Here is a 15,967-nt window from a genome sequence, read left to right as displayed (position 1 = left end):
AATGATAGCAAAACTACTATACATATTCTGGCCTCTGAGGCCACTCCCATAGCACCAACATCTGGCATATGTCCTGAATGTCAAGAAGAATCACAGGCAAATTTCCCACCTCCCTTCTCCCCTCTTCCCCCTCTGCCCCCTGACCATCTTTTCCATCTTTCTTCTGGCACTCTGGTAATCTGGTAGCTTTTTGGAAATCTCCAGAGTTTCTGGTGGGTGGGAGGGAAGGAGAGGAGAGAAGACCATCTAAATCCCCAAAAGGCATCACCTGTCAACCTAAGAAGCCATGGGCACAACGGGAGATCCACCAGGGGAAGCAAAAGTAAGAAGGAATGGTTGCCCGGTCCTCTATGAGCCCAATCTAATGTATCCCAGCCCTACAAACGCTCAACTGTGTCCAAAATCATTACTTACCAAGCTCCTGAGTGTGACATAGAAAATGAGGATGGAAATCCAACAGACAATGTTATTAATGAAGCACTTATTGGCTGCAGAACACTAGAATAAATGCTCGGGGAAGTGAAATAGAGTTGGTATTTATGATCCTTGCCTACTAGGAAGAGAGAGAGGCATGCTGTGTCCATGTCTATGTGTATTTCAGCGCTTAGAACAGTGCTTTGCACATAGCACTTAATAAATGCCATCATTATTATTATTATTAAGAAAATGTACACAAAAGCTGTGGGGCTGAAAATAAGATGTATATCAAGTGCTTAAAGGGTAAAGATGCAAGGGCTCAAGAAATAATAATAATTTTGGTTTTTTTAAGTGCTTACTGTGTGCCAAGCACTGTGCTAAGCACTGGGGAGATACATGGTAATCAGGTTGTCCCACATGGGGCTCACAGGCTTAATCTCCATTTTCCAGATGAGGTAACTGAGGCACAGAGAAGTTAAGTGACTTCCCAAAGTCACCCAGCTGATAAATGGCAGAGCTGGGATTAGAATCCATGACCTCTGACTCCCAAGCCCGTGCTCTTTCCACTGAGACATGCTGCTTCTCTGAAATGGAGAAGGGAGAGCGGTAAAGAAAATGGTTGCTTAATTGGGAAAGGCTGTTGGGGGAAATGAATTTTAGAATGGCTATGAGGTGGGAAGAGTATTGGCTGTAATGATATTAAGAGGGAGGGAGTTCCAGGCTAGAAGGAGGATGTGGGCAAGGCTTTGGTGACAAGATTGAGTTACAGTGAGTAGATCGAGACTAAAGAAATGAAGGGTTTATGTTGTACTGCTGGACTCTAGTATGAAATCAGCAAGGTAAGGTAGGAGGGGGAGAGCTGATTGCCTTAAAGTCAATGGAAGCTGTTTCTGTTTGATGCAGAGGTGGATGGTTAACGACTGGAGGCTTTTGAGAAGTGAGGAGAAGTGAACAGAATGGACTTTAAGGGAAATGATCCAGGCAGCAGAGTGAGGTGAGGACTTTTTAGACTGTGAGCCCACTGTTGGGTAGGGACTGTCTCTATATGTTGCCAACTTGTACTTCCCAAGCGCTTAGTACAGTGCTCTGCACAAAGTAAGCGCTCAATAAATACGATTGATGATGATGATGGAGAGGGAAGAAACAGGAGGCTGGAAAGTCTGCAAGGAAGCAATTGCAGTAGACAAGGTGGGATAGGATAAGTGATTGGATCAACATGGAAAGAGTTTGAATGGAGAAGGAAGGGTGGATTCTAGTTGGGAAGTTGGAATTGACGGGGATTTGGTGGCATATTGAATGTGTGTGTTTTGAATGATAGAGATGAGTTGAGGATCATACCACGGATATAGGTTTGTGAGACAAAAGGATGGTGGTGGTGTGTACAGTGATGAAAATGGAATAGGAAAGGGTTTTGGTGGGAAGATGAGGAGGTGTTCTGTATGGACATGTTCAGTTTGAGGTGTTGGTAGGGCATCCAAGGAAAAGTGTCTTGAAAAAAGCACATTATACAAGACTACAGAGGAGAGATGTCGGGGCTGGAGAGCTAAATTTGAGAATCATTTGTGTAGATGTGGTAGTTGGGGCAGTGGAAGGTTTTGAGTTCTCCAAGGGAGTGGGTAAAGATAGAAAATTGGAGATGATTCAGAACTGAGCCTTGAAGGACCTCCACAGTTAGAGGGAGGGAGTGAAAGAAGCCACCTGTGAAGGACCCCCACAGTATGAGGGTGGGAGTGATAGGAGGAGCCTTTGAAAGATGCTGAGGAGGAGCAGCCAGAGTTAGATAAGAAGAAAAACAGGAGAGAACAGTGTCAGTGGAGAGACTAGTAGGCTCCATTAACTTTCTTTGCATGATTGTAACCTGCCATCCAGTTCATCCTGTACAGACACATTCAGTGTCTTCAGGGAGAAAACAGAAACAACCCAGAGTCCTATTTACCATCCTTCAATCAACAGTTGTCACAGCTTCCAATTAAGAAATTCCTTAGGTCTGGGGAGAAGGAGGTACTGGAAAGAAAGGACAAACCAGCCTGGAGTGTTGTAAAGAGGCTGTTTTAGTTCTATTTTCCAATAGTCCTATCACCTTCGGAATTCTTTTCTGAAGCACGTAAAGCTCCAAAGAGTGGGGGCTTAATGAAGAGGAGGAATCTAAAGGCAACCATGTCCAATAAAATGGCAGTCCAAGTATTTGAGAATTTGGAGTTCTAGATCAATTTTGTGACAAACTGATGGCCATGACAATTCTCTGAGAGACAAGGCAGCATGGCCTAATAGAAAGAGCAAAGCACTGGGTTCAGGAGACCTGGATTCTAGTCCCAACTCTGCCACTGATCTGCTGTGTGACCTTGGACAACTTCTGGGCCTCAATTCCCTCATCTGTGTGCATCTGCATAAAAATCTTGTAAGCTTCTTGTGAGCAGGAAACATGTCAACTGAGTCTGTTACACTGTACTCTCTCAAGTACTTAGTACAGTGCTCTACACACAGTAAGCACTCAGTAAATGCCACTGATCAATAAAGCAGATTGGGAGCCCAGTTTGAGACAGGAACTGTAAAATCCCTGAATCTCAGCCAACACTTTGCACATAGGAAGCACTTAATAAATGTTATAATAATAGGAGGACTTTGCTATATAGAAGAATTGTGGACAGATGACTAGAAAATGGGTATTCTATGAAAAACAGTGGATTGAGTTCTGCTGTAGGTGAAAGCATAACATTTTATTTTTTAAAATGCATGATACATTGACAAAGGAGGAAATAATACTGTTAGTGTTTTGCATTCTTCTAATGGTAGGAACTCTCAGTTAATCTATAATGTACACTTTTACTATGTGGTTGGATAGAATGCCGTGAGGGAATCAGGGAACATTTCTGTGACAATGTGTTTCTATCCGGGTAGAACATTGTGTGATGTTGGAAGAAATTACCGTGTGTGTGCCCACGGCATTGGTCAAGAGGCAAGCACTGTAATGTGAATTATCCTTAGCGTGGGGTTCCTAAGGAATGCAACTCCTACATTACAATAGAATTGAGTGTGCTGTAAGAAAGAATGTCAACATGAATGACATTAGCAACTAGGTTTGGGAGGGAAACGGTTTGAATTTTGATTGGAATTCCTTTGGATACCAGAGATGAATGATTGTCACTTAATCACTTGGTGATTTTGGCGATGACTTGGCATTTTCTGAAATAGGCCTTGTCAAGACCGCCTATGCGAATGATTCAAAAGAAGAGTCAGTAAATCATAAGATTTATTCTGCAGTGTCCAATTTTGGCACAGGTGCTGTGGGAATGAGATTATATTTAAATTTTGTCAAACATTTGCTACGCCTCTCAGGGTCACACCTGGAGAATTTCCATTCCTCTACCAGTCTCGAATATGGGAGGAAGAGTCAAGCAGATGCATACCCATTCCACTTGGGCAGTGGCTAGTGAGTTGAAGGCAATCTGCTACAAGTCAAAACTCACCTGTGCTGGGCAGCAGGGGCATGGGGGAGAGTGGAGGGTGGAGATTCAAGTTTACTGCGTGGAAGGAGGCGATGGTAAGCCACTTCCATATTTTTACCAAGAAAACTCTATGGATCCACTACCAGAACGATTGCAGATGGAGGTGGTGTTTTCTGGGACAGATGTGTCCATGGTGTCGCTATGGGTCGGATACAACTCAACAGCATGAGACAAGGCGAGCAGTGGCCATCTGAACTGGAAAAGGATGCTTGGTCCAGGGTAAATGTTTGTGGAACCCCAAAATGAAGCCTTGAAAATTATAGCATAGCTATAATAATAATAATAATGGTATTTGTTAAGCACTTGCTATGTGCAACTGTGTCCAACCTGATTATCTTATATCTACCCCAGGAGTTAGTACAGTGGCTGGCATGCAGTAAGCCCTCGATAAATACTATTAAAAAATAAAAAAGGGAGAATTTCTGTTTTGGACGTGTTAAATTTGAGGTGTTGGCAGGACATCCTCATAGGGATGTTCTGAAGACAGAATGATATGTGAGGTTGCAGAGGAAAGAGGTCAGAGCTGGAGAGATAGATCTGGGAATCATCTATGTAGAGATGATAGTTGGAGCCATGGGAGTTTATGAATTCTCCTCGGAAGTAAGTGTGGATGGAGAATAGGAGAGGATCCAGCAGTGAGTCCCGAGGGACTCCCACAATTTGAGAAGGGTGGGAGGGAGAGGAGGAGCTTATGAAAGAGGCCAGAAAGCAGCAACCAGAGAGTTAGAACATGCAATTGACTGATTTTCCTATACAGCTTTCAAAGCCAAACCAACTTGTTAAGGATAAAAGAGTTGTATAATTTGTTAAATCACCAACTGGGGGCTATTGAACCTATTTCAGAGCACCTGCAGGGACCAAGCAGCCCTAGAGGTAAAATGCTCATCCCAAGTGGCCAGTGGCCTGAAAAGGTGACCAGCTATGTTCTAATGGCCTTGGGGTGTAGGGAAATGACTCCCAGTGGTTGTCTTCCCTGTAGACTAAAAGCTCCTTGTGGGCAGGGAAAGTGTTTACCAACTCTATACACATTTAGCACTCAATAAGTACCATTAATTGATTTATTGATTGAACAAAGCTCTCCTCTCTGAACAGGAAGGGCAGCTAGAGATAGTGGTCTTCATTTCCAGTATTTAGGTTTTGACCATCTTTCCCTTAGAGAGTCTGGGAAGATGTAAAGGATTCTTTGGACATTCATGAAATCATGAATCAAGACATTGGGAGATCATAAAATCAAGCAATATTGGCCAGCGTTGACCCATTTATCTCTAAGCAGTGTGGCTCAGTGGAAAGAGCATGGGCTTGGGTTCTAAACCTGGCTCTGCCGTTTATCTGCTGTGTGACTTTGGGCAAGTCACTTAACATCTCTGTGCCTCAGTTACCTCATCTGTAAAATGGGGATTAAGACTTTGATCCCTATGTGGGACAACCTGATCACCTTGTATCTACTTCAGCACTTTGAACAGTGCTTGGCACATAGTAAGTGCTTAACAAATACTGTAATCATTATTATTATAAGATAAAGACTAGTTAAGAAACAAAGAACCTCTTCAGGCTTATGTTCTCTCTCCCCATTATGATGAACAGTAGGTAGACTGTACATTATAATATGAATTTAAATTATTTTAAAGTGTTATTTTCTTTATATGTGCAATGCAGACAAAAAAAAATTCAAGTGACTCCAGAATGGTCACCTATAATTATGGTATTTATGATGTTTAATAGAGGCCAACATTGCACTAAGGATAGAGGTAGTTATGGCCTAGTGGAAAGAGTGTGGGCTTGGGAGTCAGAGGAGCTGATTTCTAATCCCAGCTCCAACAATTTTGTGTTGTGCCTCGGGTTTTTCATCTGTAAAATGGGAACGTAATACCTGTTTTCCCTCCTACTTAGACTGGGACTGCATCTGGGACAGGGACTCGGTTCAGCTTGATTAACTTGTATCTACTGCAGTGCTTAGAACAGTACTTGACACATAGTAAGCGCTTAACAAATGCCATGAAAAAAAAAATCAATCAGATTGGTCACAGTGACAACAGGGCTGATGATCTAAGAGGCTACTTCTTTGTGTCTAAGATTTTACATTCTCACCTGTGTGTCCTAAAGCTAGAGGTCAGGTGATAGACAGTGCCATCAATGCCAACAGTGGTACTTACTGAGCCTACTCTGTACAGAGCACTGGGCAAAGTAATTGGGAGAGTACACCAAAAGCAAAAGACAGTCTTCTCACCCTAGGGCGATTCAGGCAGACATCAATAATTTCCTAATTGTGGAAGCCATAGGAAGTGGTCCAGGTGTAATTACGGGGAAAGGTTGTGTAATGCAAAACGCGGATCAGAACACGTAAACAATTACAAGCCTCTTTATTCTTGTGCGGTACGCTACCTAGAGACCTATCCACAGTTGTTCCCCTACAATTCAGAGGAAACTCGGCTCTGAGAAGGTCCAGAATGTGAGCTACAAAATAAGAATCCCCTCCCAAGAAGGCATTAAAGAAAGGTTGATCAAAGAGACAGGTAACGCAGCAGCACTCACAGCCAAATTCTTGCCTAAGCCCAGATCTCCAGTGTGTATTCATTCCTTCAATCATTTATTGAGTGCTTACTATGGTAAGCACTGTACTAAGTGCTTGGGACCGTATGATTCAACAATAAATATATTCCCTACTCAATCAATCAATCAATCAATCGTATTTATTGAGCGCTTACTATGTGCAGAGCACTGTACTACTCACAATGAGCTTATAATCTAGAGGGGGAGACGGACATTAATATAAATAAAGATATATTCATAGTGCTGTGGAACTGGTATGAGGATGAATAAAGGGAGCAAGTCATGGTGAAGCAGAAGGAAGTGGGAGAAGGGGAAAAGCGGGTTGAGTCAGGGAAGACCTTTTGGAGGAGACATTCCTTCAGTAAAGCTTTGAAGAGGGAAAGTGTGTTTTCCCAAACACAGAGCTCCCTTTCTTGTCAGGATGAATGGCATCCTTGGATGAATTTTGAGAGGGAATATGAGAGACTGATCAGGAAAACATCATATACATTTATTCAGCTTACTCCGTAGAGGTGTCCTAGAAGGGAAATAAAATCACTTTGATGGAATGGGCTGAAAGCCAGTGCTGGTTTATTTCCTTCCTTGTCTTTGGTTTAATAATAATGGTATTTATAAAGTGCTTATTACATGCCAAGGACTGTGCTAACATGGGGGAAGATACAAGATCATCAGATAGGACTTGGTCCCTTCCCACATGGATTTCACAGATGAAAAAAGCGAAGTGCAGAGCGATTAAGTGACTTCCACATAATTGACCAGTAGGTCAGGGACAGAGCCTGGGTTGAAAAGTCTACGCCTCACTCACTCAATCACTCATTCATTCATTCATTCATATTTATTGAGTGCTTACTGTGTGCAGAGCACTTTACTAAGCACTTGGAAAGTACAATACAGCAATAAAGAGAGACAAGCCCTGCCCACAACAGGCTAACAGTCTGGGCTGGGAGGTGGTGACACACAACAAAACAAGTAAACAGGCATCAATATAAATAAATAAAATTATGGATATGTACATATATGTTGAAGTGATGCGGGGTGGGGGAGCTGAGAAAAAGGGGGTCTTTGCCTAGAAAGGCCTCTTAGAGGAGGTGCACCTTCAGTAGGGCTTTGAAGGGGTGGGGTGGAGTGATTGTTTGACGGATTTGAGGAGGAAAGGTGTTCCAGAACAGAAATAGAACATGGGCCAGGGTTTGGTGGTGAGACAGGTGAGATTGAGGCACAGTGAGGAGTGGAGTGTGCAGGCTGGGATGTAGAAGGAGAGGAGGGTCCATTCAATCTCCATTAACCAATGCTGCCTCCCTCATTTTTTATTACCTTTTGAAAATCTCCACCTCCTGTCTTGAAACAGCTTAGGATACAGGATCTAATTTAGGAGGAGGTGGTGTTTGGGCTTACGCCAAAACACTTATTAAAATGCTCTAATGAATGGCTTGATTTAAACCCAAAATCAGGAACTTCAATGGTGTGAGTTTTATTTGGGACTTAGCAAAAAAACCCAAAACCCACTTAGGCATGTTGTGTCTAGATACCATAGCACCTTTATATTACAATTTATTTAAAAAGGCGCCAAAGCCACAAAGCATCTGGGCATGTGTACAAAGACAGTAAATAAAATTAAATTAAATCCAGCAGTTGTAAAAAAAAAAAGTTAAAAAAGGGATCGGGAATTCCCCAACAATTCTCCATTTCTCCTAAGGGAAGGGGCAGGATTAGTATCCTCAAGGATCTTTACATTGTGGATACAGTATTTTTACTTATGCTACAGGAACTTTTAGAAGGCAAGCAGTACATTTAAATAAAGGCATAGAAATTTGTACATCGTCCGATTTTAAGAATGCACTGGTAAGTAGTGTGGCCTAGTGCAACATGGCTTGGGAGTCAGAAGGTCTTGGGTTCTAATTCCACTCTTCCACTTGTGTGACCTTGGGCAAGTCACTTCACTTCTCTGGACCTCAGTTACCTCATCTGTAAAATGGAGATTAAGACTCTGAGCCCCACGTGGGACAACATGACTACCTTGTATCTACGCCAGTGCTAAGAATAATAATAATAATAACAGTGATGTCATTTTGTTAAGCGCTTACTATGTGCCGAGCACTGTTCTAAGCACTGCGGGACATAGTAACAGTGCTTGGCACATAGTAAGTGATTAACAAATACAATAATAATAATAATAATAATGCACAGACCTGCTCATGTATACCCTATCCTTAAAATATATATATATATAACTGTGGGAGTCCCTCAGTTCTAAGCAAATTCAGTTCTGAGTCCTCTTCCAGTCTCCATCTATGCCCATTCCCTCAGAGAACTCATTTGCCCCTATGGCTTCAACTACCAACTCTAAGCTCATTGTGAGCAGGGAACTCTGTTGCATTTTCCCAAGTGCTTCGTATAATGCTCTGCACACAGTAAGTGCTCAATAGGTATAATTGATTGGGAGTCAGGACTGGGTTCTAATCCTGTTGGCTTCTGTGTGGGTTTGGGCAAGTCATTTCACCTCTCTGAGCTTCAGTTTTCTCATCTGTAAAATGGGGATTTCATACCTGTTAGACTGTTAGTCCCATGTTGGGTAGGACTGTGACCAACCTGATTCTCCTGTGTTTACCCCAGTACTTAGTACAGTGCTTGACCCACTGTCAGTGCTTAACAAATACCATAATTATTAATGACTCCTTTCATTTCCTAAAAAGAATGACCTTTCAGTATATTAGAAGCAATGAAAATGAAATCTCTGATGAAATGCTAACTACTTCTAGGCTACTCCACTGAAATAAAAATCTCTTAAAGATATGGATCCTGATGAACTAAGATGCTTTCTTTAAATGCTTGTTCACACATTTTATCAAGAAAAATAATAATGATGGTATTTGTTAAGCATTTACTATGTGTCAGGCACTGTACTAAACATTGGGGTGGATACAAGCAAATTGAACTGGACACATTCCAACTGTGGTGCTTAAAGTCTCAATACCCATTTTACAGATGAGGTAACTGAGGCACAGAGAAATGAAATGACTTGCCCAAAGTCACACAGCAGACAAGTGGCAAAGCCAGGATTATGACTCCAAGGCCCATATGCTACCCACTACTGCATGCTGCTTAGGCTGCTTACGCAATGGGTAGTATTTTCTTGGGAGATTCATTTCAACTTTTACCTATTTGCTCTTGTACTTCTAAGGTGCCTCTCAACCCTCTTCTTCTGCCTACTGTGACAGGTTTTTTTTTTTAATCCCTTCTCCCTACCTCACCTCACTTATTTACTTCCTTTAAAGCAGAAACCTCATTATTTTACTCTAGGTGCTCCTCAGTACATCCCATACAGATTCCTTAGACTGTCCTCTCTAGTAGACATTTTTTATCAGTCCTTATTATCATTATTATTAGAATTTCTGTGAATCTAGGAAAATCCCACCTGAGACAGATCAGATCTTGTTTCTCATCTCGTTTATTCTCCCCTTTAACTCCTCCTCTTCCTCCAGCAGTTCAGCTCCTATTTTATCAGTTATATATGATCGAAAGATCTGCTTCTCGGTGTTGTCCCCAAGCATGAGAGTGTTGCGATGTCCTATGGTGTACACTTCAGCAAACTCTTCTGCAAACACTTTAGCAAACCTTATGGGGAAAATGGACATATTTGAATCACTGTGTGCATATTCTGGGAACACCAAGGTATCTCTGATTTCAGTGAATTCAGAAATTCCCTGATTTTCACAGCTCTGTGGAAAGTATCCATCCAGTTCATACAGATGTACTTCAGAAGTACTGCACTGATTTACTCCATTAGGATAGGGTATATTTTTTCCCTCAGATCCCACTGGCCAATGAAATAATGAAAATTTGCCAGAATCTTCTTCCATCCTCAACATCTCAAAGTGGAATATGTGCTTGTGTGTGTATGCATGACTGAGTGTTTGCATCTATATGCATTTATTTCTCTTCAATTTCAGCTGCCCGTCTGATTGGGAATATGGATGCCAACGTGGAACCTTGCAAGGACTTTTTCCAGTACGCTTGTGGAGGCTGGCTTAAGAGGAATGTCATTCCTGAGACCAGCTCCCGTTACAGTAACTTTGACATTTTGAGAGATGATCTTGAAGTCATTTTGAAAGGTCAGTGGAGTTGATGTTCCTGTTCCAAAATGTTTCTCTTTTGGCATTGGGTCATTTTTTTTGTAACAGTCTGGAGTGGCCAAACCAGATTTTAAGAAGCTTAAAATCACTAGTTTTTACTCCATTTCTTTAGGCAGTTGATAACCCAGACTATCTGGAACATCATCTGAGTTTTTGTAAGGATACTATCCTTTGATCGGACCATGAAATAGATATGTTCAAATAGTAGGATTGTTGGAGTGTGTGTGTCTGTGTTTCTGTGTGGTGTCACTCATTAGATTCCTTCGGGTCTTTAGAAAGCAATTCTACCCAGAGAGCTAAACAAGAGCTACATTCTGACTGAAATAGATGTTGTTATTCTCCACTTGGTGGTTATTCTAGGGAAATGCAAGACCTTGATATTTTGCAACAGCCAAACAAGCCAACTTCTGTAATCAAAATATCTTAATCCATATAAATGGTTGTCCATAACCACCAAAAGACAGTAATTACATATTGAATGTTAACAGCCTCCCAGTTATTTTGTGTTGTTTTTAAAGTCATCTTTATCTTTGAGAGAGATTGTCACAAGACAAAGTAAAGCAGGTGGTATTTTTACACCCCAAAAGGATAACCTAGTAAAATTTATTTTCATTCAGTGCTATGAAGGAAAATAATGAACTGGAAATAATGAACTAGCAAAAGAATTATTTTAACTTTTAAAAAAATTAGGGGAAGTAAGCTTTTCATTGAATTCACATAGAAATAACCATAGTTTTAAATGAGACATTATAATGTTTATGTATTTTAAATACCCTGTTTCAGACGTCCTTCAGAAGACAAGCCCTGAAGATATTTCAGCAGTGCAGAAAGCAAAAACTTTGTACAGATCATGTATAAATGAAAGTAAGTTGCTCTTCAGAGGATTAAAATTGATGTGTCTTATTAGGAAGTGTCCACCTTTCAGTGCAAGCCTACCCAGAAGTGTTCACGTTGCATTCTTTTCTTACCATTTTCGAAAGCTGCTATTGATGTCAGGGAAGGAAAACCTTTGCTTCTGTTGTTGCCGGATTTGTTTGGATGGCCCGTAGCAGTGGATGACTGGGACACAAAATTTGGTAAGGCAATTTCCACAGTCTATTAAATTTCCACATTCAAATCTGCCTATATTTTAATATCTCTCTATACTGAAGACCCTAAAAGACAGATTTCACCTTTCATTGCTTTAGGTGCTACTTGGACTGCTGAGAAAGCTATTGCACATCTGAACTCTAAATATGGGAAAAAGGTCCTTATTAATTTTTTTGTTGGCACTGATGATAAGAACTCTATGAACCATATTATCCATGTAAGTTTGTGTGGCAGGCACAGCCAAAATTATCTTTAACCTACAATAAAGCAATCATATACCTTAATGTTACCGATATCCCAAAGTTCAGTATTTACTCTTTTGAATGTTATGAGAAGCTGAAGGAAAATCATATTTGTACTCTTTACCTGGTGTGTCCACTTACAAAAAATGGCTTCTGTCCAATTTGATTCAAATGCGCTTTTCCATCTGGAGGCTATCCTCTTGGGTCCATATGTCCAAAGTGCTGATCCCAATGAGTCAAGTCTCTCTTCAATAGGTTTCCCGCAAAGGCCAATACTGAGGTGTGGCTCTCTCCTCATGAAAGAAGTGTGGGCTGAGTTTGTAGCATGATGGGAATGGAGGTGAATCCACTACAATTCCCACAGATACTATGGAGGGCTTTGAAGTGGTTTAAATCTGTCCACTTGGTCTCTGTGACATTCTTTCTCAAACCAGGGGCCATAGAGCCCAGAGGCTGGGAGTTTCTGCCCCGTGAGGCTTCTAGGTATTTGCTCTGAAGCCAGTTGGGGAAGTCACACTTTTCCAGAGGGAGCAGGGATGGTGGTAGGAGTCCTTCTGACCGAATCCTACTTTTCAAGCACTTAGTACAGTGCTCTGCACACAGTAAGCGCTCAAAAAATATGATTGAATAAATGAATGATGTGCCCTAGTCTCACCCGGGTTGTCAACAGTCCAGTCAATGCCCTGACCATGACCTTGGAAGGTTCACCCAGTGGTCCTGCAATCCCAGGAATATGCCCGGGCTGCGTCCTTGTCCCGGGTGAGAAGGGAATTGAATCCACGGGGAATCTTCAAGCGGATTGCAGAGGCTGAAGTCATAGAGCTCCAAATAACTTTTTAGCCACAGCAGTAAAAAGCCAAGGGATGGAAGGGTAAAATGAGCTGGCCTCCTTTTCCTCTTGAGCCCCTTCTTGAGCCCCTCCTCTCCAAGCCTTTCAGATCTGTTGGGATGCTGAAAAGGCATCCCACCGTGGGTTTTCTTTGTGTTTAGGCTGGGCTGGGGAAGGTGTGGTCATGGGAGTCCCTGGGGTGAGTTACAGGGTGAAGAATTATTCAATAGGCATGCCTTTGATAATTGTGCTTTCAAATATATAATCAGAGTGTTACTGTAAAGAACAAGGTTTAGTATTCTGCAAGGACTAAGTATAGAGAATGGTGAATACATTGCAGGGTTAAAAAAAATGGAATGCCATAATAGCTATATAGCTGCCACCTGAATAAAGCCCTTTTGCAGATCCCTCCTAAAAGCTACAGACAATTTTTGTAGGCTATTTGTTAAGCGCTTACTGTATGCCAGCCCTTGTACTAAGCCCTGGCATAGATGCAAGATGATCAGGTTGTAGTCAGAGGAAATAATCTGGGGTCAAGGAATATATAGGGTTTCCTAAGAAGAAAAAGGTCCAAGTCATGGCTTAATTGTCAGAAAATTATGAAACATTCCCCTTTCTGCTCAACACTCACCATATAAACATGTATGTGGCCTAACAAACCTGGTTAGCTACACCTGTTCAAACTGATTTCCACTAATTCAAACTCATGCTTTAGTAGATTTAAGATCCCCATTTCTTGATAAATCAAATAGACCCTTTGATCTTCACCCACCTTCGAGTTCACACATTACAGCTCACTCATTCACTGATGGATAGAGCATGGGCCTAGGAGTTAGAAGTTCATGGGTTCTAATTCCGGCTCTGCTACTTGTCTGTGTGTGACCTTGGGTAAGTCACTTCACTTCTCTGGGCCTCAGTAACCTCATTTGTAAAATGGGGATTGAGACTATGAGCCCCATGTGAAGCAATGACTGTGTATAATTCAATTTGCTTGTATCCACCCTAGCACTTAGTACAGTGCCTGGCACATAGTAAGCACTTAACAAATACTACAATTATTATTATTATTATTATTGTCCAAGCAACAGCACCAGGATTTACCCTAGATTTACTGACAGTTTCTGAGCATGTCCAATAAGAGGAGCTCCTTTCCAAAATCTCCAAACTGACCACATGAAAACTGTAGGCTTCCTTACCACCACTTACTTTTCGTGTTACTCCTGATCTTGAATGATAAAAACAGAATACATAACGGCGGTACCTTGGGTGAATTGGTTTTTCAAGTATATTGAATCCACTGTTACAGATTTCCAAGGCACTTCTCCTCTAGGAAAGCAGTGTGGCTTAGTGGCAAGACCATGGTCTTTGGAGTCAGAGGTCGTGGGTTCTAATCCCGGCTCTGCCACTTATCAGCTGTGTGACTTTGGGCAAGTCACTTTACTTCTGTACCACAATTACTACGACTGTAAAATAGGGATTAAGACTGTGAGCCCCACTTGGGACAACCTGATTACCTTGTATCTACAACAGTGCTTGGAACATAGTAAGCACTTAATAAATACCATTGTTATTATTTTATTATTATCATTGTAATTAGGTCCCCTTCCATTCATGACTTTCTACACATAGAGGTGCAACAATCCCACTGCATGCCTGACTCATGGAAGATTGTGATTCTGTGGAAGCAGCACATTTAGCTTTTTATTCATGTGTTTTAAATCCTCTGGGCATCTTATCCACTTATTATAGAAAGAAAGGGTCACTCAGTCTGTCAAGGCTAAATATATTTTGTCCGGATTGGTGTTTTATAGCATTTTGAATGGCTTATTTTCTTTTTTTTTGTTTTGTTTTTTTTGGTTAGATTGATCAGCCTGGACTTGGCCTCCCATCCCGTGACTACTATGAATGTACCGGTATATATAAGGAGGTAATAGATGGCCCCCTAAACAAATCTGGGATCAATTTGTAAATACTGGAATGTCTATGTTTAGATGATGTCTATGTTTACATGAAAGCTTGACCCTATCTTGCACCATTATAATTTGTTCCCGGTAGCTTGTTTTAACTCATGTAATGCAGAGGTTTCCCATCACTCCAGGCTCCAGGTGCCTACCTTTCTAGGCGACAAAGAGTGAGTAAAGATAATTTTCTGAAAAAAAGGGTGAGGAATTTGAACTTTACCTTGTTTGTACTTGGATTTGAGATTTAAATGCACTGCTCTTTACTGCACTTGATGAATTTTAGTTTGAAATTGTAATAGTGGAATTAAGGGTGAGGCTGAAAAATTCATGGATGACTATTATCTAAATGCTGATGGGAGTCACCAGAAAATTAGATCAGCTGTCAAACAATTAATATTTGTTGAATGTTTATTAAGTGCAGAGCACTGATCCTTGAACCCAAAACTTACTGAGAAATCTGACATACTTTATTTTCTATTTCCTTTGGATTTGGTTTTACTGAAAGTTATGTGTGTGGAGGTGGGATTCTGGGTATATTTGCTGCAAGCAGACTCTATTAAGCTAATTATAGGAGAGACAGTTGAAGATGAGAAGGGAGGGAGGCTAGGAGGAGGTATTGGGAAATGCTCTGGGGAGGATAATAAGTACTTCAGATCTGCAGCCCCACACTAAAATGTGATGCTAGTGCCCTGGGATGGGCCCTGGCTAGCCCTTGAAATCCACTTTATCAATCAATTTTATTTACCGAGCACTTCTTATGTACAGAGCACTCTATTAAGTGCTCAGGAGAGTACCTTATAGCAGAGTTGGAAGACATGTTTCCCTGCCCACAAGGAGCATTTCTAATCATTCCAGTGATTGCACAACACCTGGTTCACAGAAATCTTGATTTCATAATTTGACTACTCTTTGAAGGGCTACTCTCTTTGAAAGGCAAAGGAATGGATAGATCTAAAATGTCAAACTGAGGCAAACTTGGGCTGGATCTTGAGGCAATTTTGAAAACTTGATTTGAACATCATTTTCCAGTTTGCATGTGGGTGGATCTGGTTTTGAATACTGGTGAAAAGAATAGTCCACTGCTTCGTGTCTTGGACAGACACACTACCTGCCCAGGGAGAGAGCTCAGGCACAGAAGCCCTTCAACTGATTTTGTGTGTTTTTTCTCTTTAGCTTTTGGGTTTTGAAATAGGAACCTTGAGGTGCAGACTCTTTCGGTTCTTTATTTGAATGCCAATTG

At 41.3% G+C, this 15,967-nt stretch overlaps 1 protein-coding gene across 3 annotated transcripts in view; it reads left to right on the top strand.

The window, feature by feature from the left end:
- The window catches only part of MME (membrane metalloendopeptidase), a 114,078-nt gene that overhangs the window by 36,259 nt on the left and 61,852 nt on the right, over positions 1-15,967 (top strand). For all 3 annotated transcript variants that reach the window (XM_038744450.1, XM_038744452.1, XM_038744453.1), the window contains exons 4-8: positions 10,424-10,585; positions 11,390-11,470; positions 11,587-11,682; positions 11,794-11,912; positions 14,628-14,693. In XM_038744450.1, the coding sequence (XP_038600378.1) occupies positions 10,424-10,585; positions 11,390-11,470; positions 11,587-11,682; positions 11,794-11,912; positions 14,628-14,693 (524 nt within the window). The remainder of the gene's footprint in view (positions 1-10,423; positions 10,586-11,389; positions 11,471-11,586; positions 11,683-11,793; positions 11,913-14,627; positions 14,694-15,967) is intronic.

Source organism: Tachyglossus aculeatus, chromosome 1 (assembly GCF_015852505.1).
Source record: "Tachyglossus aculeatus isolate mTacAcu1 chromosome 1, mTacAcu1.pri, whole genome shotgun sequence".
NCBI lineage: Eukaryota > Metazoa > Chordata > Mammalia > Monotremata > Tachyglossidae > Tachyglossus > Tachyglossus aculeatus.
Note: the sequence above shows the minus strand (reverse complement) of the source record. Positions and strands in the feature narration are given on the sequence as shown.